This window comes from Furipterus horrens, unplaced genomic scaffold, assembly GCF_987537825.1.
Source record: "Furipterus horrens unplaced genomic scaffold, mFurHor1.1.pri manual_scaffold_13, whole genome shotgun sequence".
In the NCBI taxonomy this organism is placed as follows: domain Eukaryota; kingdom Metazoa; phylum Chordata; class Mammalia; order Chiroptera; family Furipteridae; genus Furipterus; species Furipterus horrens.
Window position 1 is genome coordinate 41,134,648 of NW_028327183.1, and position 15,199 is coordinate 41,149,846.

The 15,199-nt window shown below is 55.4% G+C and overlaps 1 protein-coding gene across 1 annotated transcript; it reads left to right on the forward strand.

Moving 5' to 3' along the window:
- The first annotated feature begins 516 nt into the window (after positions 1 to 516).
- Positions 517 to 12,889, forward strand: CCDC97 (coiled-coil domain containing 97). Its single transcript, XM_090260604.1, has 5 exons — positions 517 to 649; positions 4,100 to 4,555; positions 6,090 to 6,368; positions 6,855 to 6,984; positions 8,776 to 12,889. Exons 1-5 carry the CDS (start codon positions 604 to 606, stop codon positions 8,894 to 8,896), a joined length of 1,032 nt encoding a protein of 343 aa, XP_090116730.1. The 5' UTR covers positions 517 to 603; the 3' UTR covers positions 8,897 to 12,889.
- The last annotated feature ends 2,310 nt before the right edge of the window (positions 12,890 to 15,199 follow it).

A 15,199-nucleotide genomic window follows, 5' to 3' on the forward strand; every position in this document is an offset into this window, starting at 1 on the left:
TCTTGTCTACTCGTGGTAGCACACTTACGAGTCTCTACCTAAAGCAAATCAGTTTTCTAAGGCCACGGTTTTCTCCCTCCACATCTGCAAATTGTCCCGGTCCTCACCACCTATCTCATGCTAGCCCGAGACTGGGTGTGATGACAGAGCAACGACAAAGTAAATAGTCTTTGAAGTGGTTAAGAAATAAGGGGTTAGATCGGGGTCTAAACTAACACACTAACCCTTTGAGGCCCTGAAGGGTTTCGATTTCAACCAGCCATTCATCCATCCTAAAATTTAAGCGTGCTGGGCTCTGGAGTTACAGCAGTGAACAGGTTAAACAATGGCTCGTCTCCCTCCTGATACTCCCGATTTCGCAGTAGTTCAGAGTTGGGGTGAGGATGGGGGTAGGGGCTGCGGAACAAAAGGGCCTCTCTGACCCAGCTGCGGAGGGAGGTACGCATGCGCATAGGAAGGTCCGTCTTTCGCCCGGAACTTTGGTTCTGGGAGTAGCGGAGCATCCGGACCCGGTCGAGTGTTCGCCCGGAAGTGGCCCCTGAGTGGCATCGAGTTGTGTGTGCTGAGCCTACCGTGGCGGTTAAATACGCTTAGAAAACCAGGATGGAGGCTGTGGCGACTGCGGCGGCGACTAGGGAACCCAATGAAGGTGAGGTCCAGGCGATGCGGAGGCGGCGGGAGGATGGGGCTGCGGTGTTTTGGGGAAATGATTCCAGAGCGCGAAGGCGGACTCCTTATAGGGCTACACCTGCTCTCGGGTTTACCTGCCCCTTCACCGCTTTGGCCATATTAACCCCTCTTCTTGCGGGCTGACCTCCTTTACCCTACCCCCTTGCGCGAAATTAATTTCTTCCGCGTCCCAAAGCAGCCTTTTCCTTGTCCTAGTCTAACCCAATTCCGTACCAGGCTAATTCTCGGGTTAACGTAAACCTCTCCCCCGCCTCGGGCTTACTCCACCGTAGTCTGCCAGCCCTGCTTCTCAAGTTACCTCCTCACTTTGTCACTGACCCTTCCCTTCCCCGGACTAATCCTCGTCCTGCCTCACGCAAACTCTTCTTACCCCAGACCAACGGCTTCCCCCATTTCATTCCACTTCGTCTTCCCCCGAAGTTCACAGTCCCATCTGCCGCCTCAGGGTCCTTAATCTATTTCTGTGCTCCCCCATTCTCTCTCCTTTGCACTTTAATCTCTTTATTTTTCCTGATGCTTTGCCATGTGTATCTAAAATGCTTTTGTTTCGTTCGTCTGAAAATTCTATCCTGCTGCTTCAGTATAATCCCATGTGAGGCTCAGTGGATTGAGTGTCGACCTGTGAGCCAAGTGTCGCTGGTTCGATTCCCAGTCAGGGCACATTACTGGGTTGCACGTCAAGTCCCCAGATGGGGGCGCAAGTGAGAGGCAACCACACAGTAAAAAAAAAAAAAAAAAAAAAACCCATGTGAGGTGAGATGTGGTTGGCAGGCTGAAACATCACTGGCCAAGAATTAGGCATTGTTGAAAATGAATGATGGGGTGGAGGTACTCTCTACTTTTGTGTGTGTTTGAAATTTTACATAATAAAAAAAATCTTTTACCCTAAAAACAAAATCTATCCCTTGATCCCATGCTCCATTCCAGAAATCATCTGTCTTTTCTAAAGAGTCGTCCATACTTGTTTCCATTTCCTCACCTCCCACCCACTGCAACCTGGCTTTTACCTTCTGAAGCTGCTGTGTCATTCAGTTTTTTTCTTATTAGACAACATGAAGTCCGCCCTTCTTTAAAGTTTTCCCTTGGTTTCTCTGACACCCCTCTTTCCAATTGTTTTCTTATCTCTCAAGCTCACCCTCTATTAGTTTGCTATGGCTGCTATAGTAAATTATCACAAACTAGGCAGGTTAAAAGAACAGAAATTTATTCTCTCACCGTTCTGGAGGCCAGAACGTGTGAAATCAGTATCACTGGGCTGATATCTAGGTGTCAGCAAGACCGTAGAGGGCACCCTCAGAGGCCCTAGGGGAGAACCTGTTCCTTGCCTCTTCCACTTTCTGGCAGCTCCTGGCATTCCTTGGATTGTTGCCACATCACTCCAACCTGTGCTTCCATCTCTCTTCACATTGCCATCTCCTCCATGTGTGTCAAATCTTGGGCCCTCTCAGAATGGGGGGAAAAGTGGGACAACTGTAATAGAAAAACAATTTTTTTAAAATTTTTAAAGAAAAAAAAAAATCTTGGGCTCTCTCCAATGGGACACTTGTGATGTAGGACCCACCTGGATAATGCAAGATAATCTCCCCATCTCAGGATGCTTAACTTAATCACATCTGCAAAGACCCTTTTGTTGTTGTCATTAGCTATATAAGGTTACATTCACAGGTCCCAGGAACTTAAAACATGGCTATCTTTTTTTTCCCTCTAGATTTTTATGTATTTATTTTTAGAGAGGGGGGAAGTGAGGGAGAAAGAAAGGGAAAGAAACATTAACATGTGGTTGCCTCTTGCACGCTCCCAACTGGGGACGTGGCCTGCAACCTAGGCATGTGCCCTGACTGGGAATCCCACCAGCGACCCTTTGGTTCACAGACCGGCACTCAGTCCACTGGGCCACACCAGCCAGGGCTATTTCCTTTAGCTTTAATTTTTGTATTGGTTCTATAATTCTGACAGCTCTGTCCCCACCCAAGCATTTTTCTCCTGAGAAGTCTGTAGTCCCATGTACCAGTGGTCTCTTAGATGCCTCCCCTTGTCTGTCCCCTGGTCCCATCATACATTCCATGTTCCAACCTGGCCTCAGCATCTTCCCTTAAACCTGCTCCTCATCCACATCTCTGTCTCAGGCACAGCTTGCCTAGTCCAGGAGCCAGAGCCCCGATCTTTTTTTTTTTATTTATTTAAGATTTTATTTTTAGAGGGGAAGGGACGGAGACAAAGAGGGAAACATTGTGGGAGAGATTGGTTGCCTCTCACACACCTACAACCCAGGCATGTGCCCCAACTGGGAATCAAACCGGTAACTCTTCAGTTCATAGGCCAGTGGCTCAATCCAGTGAGCCACACCAGCCAGTGCCAGAGCCTCTGATCTTAACTGGATGCCTCCCTCACCTCCCAGTCATTCAGCCCCAGGGCTTGTCTGTTTGGTCTCCCAGGCATCTTTCTGACCACCGCCCCTCCAGTCCCCTCCACAGCCACTGCCCTGATCCAGCTCACTCTTCTCTTGCCAGTGAGTAAAAACCTCCCTGAAACCCACACACATGAAGCTCTTACCCCCTTGCTCTTCCCTATCCCAGCCAAGCTACCCAAAGGAGTTGTCTGTTCTTTTTGTCTTCACTTAGCTTCTGCTCGCTGCAGCCTAGCTCCAGTTTCCATCACTTTCAAGAAGTAGCTCTCACCAAGGTTTGCCTAGTGCTCAGCTTCTCTCTTTCCAGTGGCTGCATTGTCTTTCATCTTGCCTATTTCCCCCATCAATGGGTAACTCCTCAGCATTGCCCAGCTTAGGACCTTGAATAGATTTAGAGTTCCTGAAGAGTATTTGGATGAATTGTAAATCAGTAGGAGAGAACAAACGAATGAATGAGTGAGCAAGTTAGTGAAAGGTATTAAATTTCCTGAACAAATGAAAAGGCAAGAATTAAGTGAATCAAATGAATGAGGTGGTAAAGGACCAAGTAACCACACTAAATGCACTCCTGCCTCAGGGCCTTTGCGCTGGCTGTTTCTGCTGGCTGGACTCTTCTCTCCAGAAATCTTGTGGCTCAGTCCCTCACCTCCTCACGTCTCTACTGAAATGTCACTTTTTTGGCAAGCTTCTCTCTTAAAATTGCAGCCTCTTCTCCCATTCCTCCCTTCTTCCATCTGTATTTTTTATCATAACTCTTGGAACCACCAAACATATTATGTTTTCTGACACGGTATATGTTTTTAGTAATTATGTTTTTAATTATCTGTGTCTCCCACTAAAATGTCAACTTCTTGTTTACTGTGGTATCTCTACGGGTGCCCAGATTATAGTAGGTACTCAATAAACATGAAGTGAGTGAGGGGCTGAGCACTCACTTTCTTCCACCAACTCCCCCTTCCCTGACTCCCATCCCCAGATTAAGAATCTCCCCTATCCCCACAGGCTGCACGGGGCCCAGTCCCGGGCACTGGGGAGAGCTGAACTGGGTGCCAGTTCCATCCAGACCCCTGGACAAGGTGGACACAGTGGAGACAGTGCCGAGGTCCCTGGACGACAACCCCCCTGGGTCTGAGGACATGGCAGTGAGCGCTATGCTGCGTGCCGTGGCTGCCAGCCGCCTGCCCGTTTGCAGCCAGCAGCAGGGAGAGCCTGACCTGACCGAGCAGGAGAAGGTGGCCATCCTGGGTCAGCTGTACCACGAGAAGCCGCTGGTATTCCTGGAGCGTTTCCGTACAGGCCTCCGCGAGGAACACCTGACCTGCTTTGACCATTTGCGTGGTGACCATCGAGCAGACTTCTACTGTGCCGAGGTGGCCCGGCAGGGCACGGCAAGACCCCGCACCCTGCGCACCCGCCTGCGTAACCGGCGCTATGCTGCCCTACGTGAGCTCATCCAAGGTGTGGGGGCAGACGGGCTGGATGGGAAGGGAACCTGAGGCAGAGCAAATAAGAAGGGTGCAAGAGCAGAAACACAGACAGGTCCCGGGAGATAAGTGTTGAGACAGGGACAGGGAGAGACGGGTACACATGTGAAGTAATGGGATGAGACAGGCAGACTAGGCAAACGGGGCATAGGGGAAGGGAGCAGGACTGACAGAAGTACCATGTCAGATCTGTGGCCAGAGGACACAGTACCGCGCACTGTGACAGCTGGTTATCCCTCAGGACAGTTAGAGCCCTCCCTCACACTGGACACAAAGGGGAGAGTGTTTATGGCCTCAGGGACACAAAGGCCCTGTCGTACAAGACACATGTGAAAAGCATGAAAGAAAACATCAGTACATTTGATCGCGACATACCAAGCAGTTTTATGACCAAAGACCAGAATTAAAGGTAAAAGATGAGAGCAAATGAAGCAGAAAGTGAGTCAGGTTTCTAGTTAGGGAGACGGCACGGGCTGAGGGAAGTGGAAAGAGTGGGACATAGCGACACGTGAGGAACAAAGGACAGGAGAGGGTCAGTGAAGGAGGTTGGGTGACAAACTGAGATCAGAGACTGAAAGGGAGAAACTGAGACCCAGAAAGGGGAGTAATGGTCAGAGCTAGGGAAAAGGAGAGGGGGAAACACCAAAGCTGGGGGTAAAAGAGGGCAAGGTGGAAGGCAGGACAGGGGCGGTCACACCCTGGTGTTCCAGAGGCCAGGATTTTGGGCAGATTCCCACCTTGGGCTTCAGAGGTAGGGCTAGGGCTAGTAGGTGGGAGGGACCAGGGTCTATTTAACTGTTATCTGAGAGACAGAGCTGCCCCTGCAGGAATAGGCAACAGGAGAGATGCAGAGGACCCAGGTTTGGGGTGGTGAGGACGCCAGGCCCACCTGGGGGGTAGTTGCAGAGAGGAACACCAGGGAGAGGTGAGATCTGGGGTCTGGAAGACCAACGGGAAAACCACACCTGGGTAGAGGCCCTGCCCTACCTGATCCTGTGCACACGCAGACGTACACTTACGTGCCCAGCAGTGCAGGGATCTCCAGGGGTGCACCAACAGCCAGAATGGGGCTCAGCAGGCAGGCGCACACAGCCTGTAGACTGCATACGCCTGCCTTCAACGTGCTACACGCCGGCTGCAGATTCCTGGGGCAGTGTGCTGACGCAGATGGGAGGATGTGGGCACGAACCTGTCCACGGGTCCCAGGCCACCACTGCCTTGGGGGCCAGGATGTGCATGGGCCTCTCTGTGCACAGACATGCTTGGACACATGCGTACACGTCCTCAGACGTATGTATGAGCACTGGTGACCACACGACCTCAGGCATCTACATATTTTCCTACATATCCAAATGTGTGCACTCACACATTTGTGTTCATACCTTCCTACCAGTATGATTACACACACACACAGACACGTGTCTGCTCAGACACCGTCACCCAGCACTCAGCCCATGGCCTCATGCACAGGCTCCTGGCCCCATGCCCACCCTGTCTCCTCTGTGCAGGGGGCGAGTACTTCAGCGACGAGCAGATGCGGTTCCGGGCCCCGCTGCTGTACGAGCAGTACATCGGGCAGTACCTCACCCAGGAGGAGCTCAGCGCCCGCACCCCAGCCCACCAGCCGCCCACGCCCGGTTCCCATGGCACACCCACTTGCCCACTCTCTGACCTGCTCCTCCAGTCCTACCAGGAGCGGGAGCTGCAGCAACGGCTGCTCCAGCAGCAGGAGGAGGAGGAGGCTTGCCTGGAAGAGGAGGAAGAAGTGGAGGACAGTGACAAGGAAGGTGAGGGCCAGCAGCAGGGAGGTCCCAGTATCCAGACATCACAGGCATGGGCCTGTACGTCTCCCCATTCCATGGCACCAGGCTGGGCCCCACCTGCAAGAGAAGACATTGAGTCCCTCCCCTAACTTATCCCAGTGCCCTGTGTGCGCTAGCCCTTCCCAGCCTCTCCAGCATCTCTGTCCCCACTGCTCAAAAGCACCCAGTAATCCCTCACTTCCAGGCCTTTGCTCGTGGCCTTCCCTCTGCCAGGAAGGCCTTCCCTTCACCACCCCTCTGGTGTCCAGTCCTGACCCTGCTCTGCAGCCCCCAGAGTGCTGGATTGTCATTTTCTGTTTGGTATGTGCTCCGGGAGGGCAGGGACTGGAGCCTTTTTGGTCACTGCTGTGTTCCCAGTGCCACTCAGCACCAAGGACGCAGCTCTCTCTGGACTTTCCAGCACCTACCTGAGGCCTCATACACCCCTTCTGTGGGTGTCTCCCCCTACAGACCAGAGCCCTGGCAAAGACTTGGAGGCCTGGGTCCCTGACTCAGAAGAGAGACTGATCCTGCGGGAAGAGTTCACCAGCCGGATGCATCAGCACTTTCTGGACGGCAAGGACGGGGACTTTGACTACAGGTGCAGCCATGCCCCTACCTCCATGTCCCCCAACCCAGCACTTCACAGTACTCAGCCATGTGCCAGACCCCAGGCACCTCCATAGAGGGCCTCCCTTCATGGTGCTGGAAGGCACCAGAACAGTTCCAGGTCAGACAGCCTAAGGGTTTCGGATCAACCAGAGATCAGTGAGTGACCTTAGACTAGTTTGTCCACCTAAGAGCTTCAGTTCTCTCCCCAAATGTAAGGAGGGATGAGCAGGGCCAGCATGCAGCTCAGGATTGATAAAGCATTGAAACATTTCCACTCCAGCAAGTGGGGTGGCCTGGCAAGATGCCAGTACCCCAAGGCCTCACAGGTGTCCGCCAGGACCCGAGACCTCGTGCTACAGGACGTGACCCCTGGCAGAGCTCATGTGGCAGAGAAGGGCCTGTGGTGGGTGCCCCTACAGTGCTGGTGGGTCATTTCTCCAGTATAATGCCAGGGGCAAGGCACGCGGGCCATCTGCCCTGAAAGGGTTTTGCCACGGGAGAGTGAAATGTCAGAATAAAAAATAGGCGGTTTTGTCAGCTGAGGCAGTCCTGCCTGTGGCCCTGAGCCCCGGGGTGGCAGCAGGGGCCCTGGTTTCAAACCCAGCTCTGATGCCACAAACAAGCAGACCTCTGGGGCACATCAGCAGCATGGGGTCATGGCTGCCACTGCCTCAAGCAGAACCTGGTGACAGCATCACGGGCTCAGTCTGGACTCCCTCAGCTCTGGAGTCAGGTCTGGCCAATCACGTCCAGCTGGGGCCAGCCTTGCAGCCTGAGTTCCCACAGAGCAGTGAGCAGAGTGCCTGGGCCTGGCGACAGGAGTGGGGACCGTGGGGACTGAAGCCTGCCCCCTCTCCAGAGGGCCCTGCTGGCAGCAGCGCTGTATGTCCCCTCCTCATGCCTGCTGTGTCCGGGCTCTGGAGACGAAGTAGGGACAAAACTGATGAGGTGGTCTCCTGCCCTGAAGGAGGTCCCACTGTAGTGAAGAAAACAAAGAAGCATCAAGCATTTACTGATGATGGGCCATGAAGGAAAAGGAAGGGAGGCAGGTGACGAGGTGGCCAGGGAAGGCTCTCTAAGCAGAGCTCTACAAGGAAGTGAAGGGCAAGCGACAGATATCTGGGGGAAGAATGTTGCTGGCGGGGGGACAGCAAGGCTGCTGGAGGGGCAGGAGGGGGCAGGGGTAGGAGGTCTCATCCGAGAGGACAGGGCCTCCTGCGTGGCAGTGAGTTTGATGGGAGCTGGGGGCGGATTTGGAGTTGAGCCAGACTCCTCACATTTTAGGATCACTTGTCACCTAGGACAGTTTCTGGGCCTCAGCACTATTGATCTTCAGGCTGCATTATGTTTTGCGTGAGGGGCTTTTCTTGTGTGCATCAGGATGCTGAGTAGTACTCCTGGCCTCCGCCCACTGGGTGCCAGTAGCAGCCCCCCAGTCATGACAATCTAATGTACCCTGGAGGCCAAAGCCTTCCTGGGTGAGAACCAGTACCTTGACAATATGGGCCCAGTGTTACCACATCACATCAGCCAGCATTTCAAGAGAAACCAGAAATTTTTATGTAAAATCTCTGATTTGGAAAATGTTGCCTTTTGTTTGAAGACCTGAGAGACCCAACATCCCCCTCCCACGGATTAGCTGGGACTTAGAGCTGCCAGCATATGGCCTTTGACTTCAGGTGGCCCGAGCCATGTCCCCAGCTTCTCCAGAGGGTGAGGAGCAGAGGTGGGGACTGGGGCCCAGGCAGAGCCAGCCCCTGACAGCTCCTTCCTCCTGCAGCACCGTGGACGATAACCCTGACTTTGACAATCTGGACATTGTGGCCCGGGATGAGGAGGAGAGGTACTTTGATGAGGAGGAGCCTGAGGATGCGCCCAGCCCGGAGCCAGACAGGGACTGAAGGCCCGACCACAACTGCCCTGCCCCCACCCCAACAAGACCCTGACGGAAGCCTGGCTCAGAGACTTTCTCCAGGGGCCCTGCGCAGGCGCCAGCACCACCAGCCTCACAGGGCCTGGTCCCATCGATGGCTGCCCCTCCCCCCGTGCCTGCAGTCTCCCGTTCTCGTTGCTGCCTCTCTGGATTTCCTTCTCTGTCTTGGTCACTTTTTCTCCCTGCCTTTCTGTCCCCTGCTTTCCGTATCTCCCTCTCTCCACCCCATTCTTCTTCCTCTCTGCCTTTGTTTCTCCCCCTCTCTCTGCCTTGGCCTCTGTCGCCACAACAGGGTGAAGGTCCTCCCCTTGACCGAGGCCAGCAGGGCCCTTTGTAGGTAGAGCCAGCCAGCTTGACACCAGTACCCAGCTTGGGGTTGGAATGACCCCTGGGCCCCAGAGCAGCTCACTGTCTCCCCTCTCAGTCCTTGCCTCTGTCATTTACCTGTCCCATTGTGCTGAGCTCTCCTTGCCTCTGTTGTGTTCTTTTTGTCCCTCAGCCTTGTGCGCCTGTGGTTCTTCCTGCCAGTCCATCTCCATCTCTCGGCAGCTGTGCTGCCTCTGTCAGCCTTTATCTGTGGGGTCAGTGTCATCCCCCGTCTCCCTGCTGAGTGGGACCTCACATAGGGGGAACCACAGAGGTGGCACAGGTGTCACCTCTCCATGGGGACCCTGGCCTGGGAGGGGTGGGCAGGGGCAGCACTGGGTATTGTGGGCTTACCAGCTTGGGGTCGGGGGAGGACTGTATGGAAGGGTGGCTCTCCCCTCCCAGCCCATGGCCCCCCTCTGCCTGGCCACAATTTTCCCTTCCTTCACTTCCTTCGCCTCCCTCTCCCTCTCCTGTTTACACTCCCCAAATACTCACAGGCTGTTATCATGGGTCCTGACTCATCCCACACACACAGGCTGCCCCTCGTCTCTGCCCCAGCCAGCCACAGGGCCCGCCCCGTGGAGCCCCCTGCCTCCCCGGGCTAATGAGAGCCAGATGGCCGCCTGGTGACTCAGCCACTGGCCTGTGGGAACCCAGGCATCCCGCCTTCCCATGCCCCCACACCCAGCTCATGCTCCCCTAGTAGAAAAGGGCTCTCTGCTGGAGGGCATGGCCAAGGGTCAGGGAGGTGGGGCCTGGGGCATCTCAGTCCCGGGCACAGGAGCGGTGGCATCCTTCCACAGCCAAGCCTTGAGGACCCACCAAGCTGCCTCTGGGCATGTGGTCCAGAGTGAGTGGAGATCCCAATGCCTCCTGGGGCCGTGGCTCTTGACCCCTGGGTCTCAGCTCTGCCCTCTGGGTCAACCAGAATTAGAGCCAGACACAGAAAGTGAAAGCTGGATGGGGTGAGGGACATTCAGGCTGTTCGGTGAAACTTAAAAAAAAGGAAAGTTGTGGTTTCTGAGCCATCCTATGTTGTGCCAGGCTCAAGCAAGGTGCCTGAGGCCGCGCCAAACCCTCCAGACACCCCTTCAAGCTATGGACTTGGCTGGTAGGGGGGCCCTGGAAGGAGGGCAGCCATCAGAGATGGCAATGGAGGTCTAGAGCCACAAACCCTAGTAGAGAGCTCTCCCACCCTGCCTGCCAGGTGTCAGGCCACTCAGAGTGGGCTGATGACACAGACATCCTCAAGTGGGAAGGGGGAGCCAAGTGGCTGTTGGTGACAGCAGCTAACGGTCGGGGGGGGGGCGCCTCCAGCGCCAGACCCAGCCCTACACGCAGATGCGATTGAATCATCTTGATGGAGAATGCAGTACTTGAATCACAGAGGTCACAGGGTCCTGTGGGTTGTGGGCTATCAGTGTTGATAATTCACCTCCCAGAGGAGACCCGAGGCAACAGCCAGGTAGACTCCCAGGAGAGACCTTTGTCTCCCGGGACTTGGGCTCAGGCACTCGGGCTGCCACCGCGCTCATCCTACAGGCATCAGCCCTCAGTGCCCATCTTTCACCAGTCCATTGTTAGATGATTAAATCTGTGATGTACTTTGCCATACATAAGTTGGTTTTATTTTAAGTGATGAGGGACAGCAGTTGAGTAAGGATTAGGGTGAGTCAGGTGGTGGAGGCAGGGAGCATCTGTAGCTGAGACAGAGGTGGAGCTGGTCACAGTGATGAAGGGACACATCCCCCAGGTCACAGCCTCAGAGCAGCTGAGACCTCGAGGTGCCCGAGTGGCCTGTCCCTCACTCCTAGGTCTGGGGTTGGAGTGGGTGGAGAGGCTGAGTCAGGGAGGGAGGGCCCTGCTGGGGAGAGCCCCTCCTCGAACATCCGGCACCCACCCCCAGTCTGCTGTCTGTCCTCCTGGGCCCTGCCGGCTTCCACCCCCCGCGTCTGACACCTCTGTGGGTCCTGCCAGCGCTGACACAGATGACTCCCCACCCCTCTCCACTGCCTGCCGTCCCTGTCCGTTGTCGCTTCTTCCTTTGCCCCACTCTGTCACCCTTTCATTGTCTCTGTACCTCTGGCTGTCACTGTCCCTTCATGCCCTTCTCTTCCTCCTTGTTCTTCCTGGGCTCTGCCTCCTCTCCCTCGTCATTCCCTGACATCTGGGGCCTGAGCTCTGTCACTGTCTCATGGCCCCATTTCCCCTGCCTTTCTGTTGGGGCCTCCCCTCACTGTCACTCCTGCTCCTCTTCACCCTCACTTTTTCCTATTCCTCTCTGTGCTGTCTCGGCCCAACCCCCTCACCCCATCTGTCTCTGGCTCCCAAACCCTGGGAAGCCCAGAGGGGATGTCCAGGTTACAGGTTCACTGGTGGCCCCTGGGAGCCCACAATGAGAAGTCACCCCCACCCAGCAAAGGGACAGGAAGGGGTAGCAGGGTTGCGGCCTGTCTGACCAGAAGGAAGTGTCTGTCCTGTGGCCTGGTCACACACACACCCCTCACCCCCCGTAACTGGCCCCCAGGACCTGCCGGGCTGCCACCGCCCCCAGACTGGGACAGAGTAAACACTGCTGCCGGCAGCCCGGGATATTTATACCGAAGGCCGGGCGTGGGGCCAGTGCCCACCGCAACCCCTGCCCTGCCCTGCCCTGCCCGCCACAGCCATCCTGAGCCAGCGTGGCACCAGCCGGCGAGGGGACACGCCGCAGATGCGGCCTCCACTCGGCACAGAAGCCACCAGGCATGTTGCCCAGGGTGCCAGCGGCTTCACTGAGGACTCACGATGCCCCCTCCCCTGGAGACACCTGCACAAAGTGCTCATGAGTGTGGACGCACACACCCCACTGAGAACTGGAGGGTGGGGCAAAACGGGAACCCACAGCTGCTCACACACTGAAGCCACCAGCCCACACGTGGAGACACGATACAGATGCCACCTGCTCACAGGGTCTGAGGACACCAATCCCCACGATGGGCACCTTCATTCACACAGGGAGAATGACAGCAGGCATGCTGGAGACACACCCCAGGGACACACAATGCTCAGAGCACCAGCGATGCATGCTCTGGTCACAATGTGTGACCCAGAAACGGCTCACTCACAGACCCTGGGAACTGTCACACGCACTGCAAACAGCTCGTGTAAGAAAACACAGTACCTCCTGGAAACACACCTTTCTCACAGACGCATAAACATACACAGAAAACACCCACATTTCAAGTCAAACTTACGCTAAGAATACACAAACGCACACCTGGAGAAGAATAGCTAAAAAAAAATTCAGACACGTAACATGCCCCAGGTATACGACCCATTTATACACAGACCTCCCAAGCCACGTGTCAAGATACAGAGCCCAGCGAGCACACGAGCTTGAGCAGCAAATCCACACACCAGGAATGCGGCAGTTGCCAACACGGATTTGAACGTGCACTGGGAATACCCAACACAGCCCCCAGGTACCCAGCCAGTGTGTTGGAGACTCCCATGCTAGGCACACAGAACTCACACCACAAAACTTGGGGATACACATGCAAAGGTGTCCTCAATACATTCCAATTCACATTAAAAACACAAGAGCAAAACACTCGGGATGTCCAGAGATTTAGGGGATGGGGTTGTCTGTGTGTGTGTGTCTCTGTCTCTCTCACCCACTGACCTCAGCCCCAGGCCTGTCTGGGGGAGGGGCAGGAAGGCCTGAGCTGGCCTCCCCCGACCCTGCTTCCTGCCCTGTGGGGGCTGGATAGGAAGCTGGGGCTCCAGCCGGAACCCAGGCTCCCCCCTCATAACTTCCCTCCCTGCCCTGGCCTGCCCAGAGGAGGGGGAGGAGAGCAGGGCACCCTGAACCCCTCAGCCCTGCCCCTGCGGTTGGTTGGGGGCCTGAGCTGCCTTACTCTCTCATGGCCTAACCACCCTGGGGAGTGGGGGAAGGGCAGGAGCAGTGCGCACTCGGTGAGAAGGTGCTGAGCCTGCAAGTTTCCTTGGAGGCAGCAGGCAGGTGGGTGGGGTGTGTCACGAGGGAGTAGCCAGGGCTCGGGCACCAGGAGTGTGAGTGAATCCTTGTATGCGGCCGGGACTTGTCCTGGGGCCCAGGCACGAGCTGGGCGTGTGAGGGCTGCGACCCTGGGGGTGTGTCTGGGTGTGTGGGACTGCGCCGTCTGGGACCCGGGGTGTGACAGTGTGTCTGGCTATGACGGGTTGGCTGCTGTCTGCAGTGCCATGTGGGACTCCCCAGGCCTGAGGGTGTGGGGCCGTGAAATGTCAGACCGAGTGGGCACGACCGCCTGGCAGTCTGTGTGATCGTGACGTGTCAGATCTCCGTGTGTGGTGTGTGTCTGGGTGGGACTGACAGGTCAGGTCGTGTGCGTGAGTACTGTGTGTGCCTGTTTGTGACTGTGACCCCATCCACAGAGGATGTTTGCGTAACTGCTGATGGGTCCCCGCTAGTATGTTTCGTTTCCTTATGCTGTGAGGTGTGTGTCTGTGTGTGTGGCACCATCTCTGAATCCATGGTGTGCGGTGGTTGTGAGCATGAGCCTTCAGAATGCATTTCTGTGGGTGTGTTTTGCTGTGTCGCTGTTGAAGTCTCTGCTTGCGTTGGGTCCCAGTGAAGCTCCAGGCTGGGCTGTGTGGATGTAATGGGGTGGCATTCGTGGGCCATGCCTGCTGCAGGAGCCTTGGTGTGTTCGCTGTGTCTGCATGGCTGTGGGACCCTGTCCGTACTTCAACCCCTGTATGTGTGACTGTGTGCGCACACGGGCCACATGCTCACGGGGCTGCAGTGAGTCACTGTCCTTTCATTTGTCTCCACACAGGACAGTGACAATGGCTGTGTGTCCTTACACAGTGAACACCTCCTGCTCCCACCCCACCCCACTACACCCTCTGTGGCTCCCAGACCTGTGGCAGGAGTAACCACATTGCTACCCTGGGCTGGGCTGGGCTGGAAGGACCTCAGGGCCCCCTCACCCAGACCAATGCTGTCCACAGACAAAGGAACCTCACACTCACACAGCCCTCCCTCAGGGCACCCATGGGCAAGGCAACAGTTCAGGACCCAGGGCCTGGGAAGGGCAGGGGAGGGATGGAGGAATTGAAACCTGGGAGAAAGAGGGGAAACCAAGAGGCCAGAGAAAGAGGAAGCAGGGGAGAATTCACAAGCAAGACCACAGCAGAAGGGAAGAAACAAGGCCCAGAGGGAAACCCACCCTGGTGCAGGGCGCCAGCATCTCTCGCCTGGACCAGGGTTCTCCCTGCAGTCACCTGCACCCCCATTAAGCTACTCTCAACCGTCAGCCAGAGGGGTCCTCTGAGCACCTAAGTCAGATCACACCCCTCCTCTACTAGAACCCTGTCATGGCTCCCATCTTCCCTCAAGTACAGGTTCTCACAGGTTCCCACACCCAACAAGGTCCAGAGAACAGTCAGTACCACTGCAGAGATCCTAAACTGCTGCCAGCTCTGCTGCTTGTTAGCTAACAGGTAACCTTTCTGTGCCTCAGTATTCCCATCTATAAAGTGGTCTCTATAACAGGAGTTAGCATGGTTTTTCTATAAGGGGCAGGATAGCAAATATTTTTGACTTTGCACAGTTTCTACTCAACTTTGTCCTTGTAGCACTTAAACAGCCAGAGATGATCCGATTCATGGCTGTGCTCCAATAAAACTTTATTTACAGAAACAGGCAGCAGGTCAGAATTTGCCTGCAGGCCATGGTTTGCCAGCCCTTGCTCTGCTGTGCTACAGGGAGAACGCAGTGAGCTGGTAGATTCACACCTGGCATGGAGGATTGTTATTACTCTCTGGCCTGTGAGTGTAACCATCTGACTCAGCTCCCAACACCCTTCCCCTTGCCCCTCCCTTCCAACCACAATGGCCTTGTTCCTCCTTCCCTCAC

Coding starts and splice junctions, on each gene's coding strand:
- CCDC97 (XM_090260604.1), top strand. CDS start 604: ATGGAGGCTGTGGCGACTGCGGCGGCGACTAGGGAACCCAATGAAG. Junction 650..4,099: donor GACTAGGGAACCCAATGAAG/GTGAGGTCCAGG, acceptor CTATCCCCACAG/GCTGCACGGGGCCCAGTCCC. Junction 6,985..8,775: donor GACGGGGACTTTGACTACAG/GTGCAGCCATGC, acceptor TTCCTCCTGCAG/CACCGTGGACGATAACCCTG.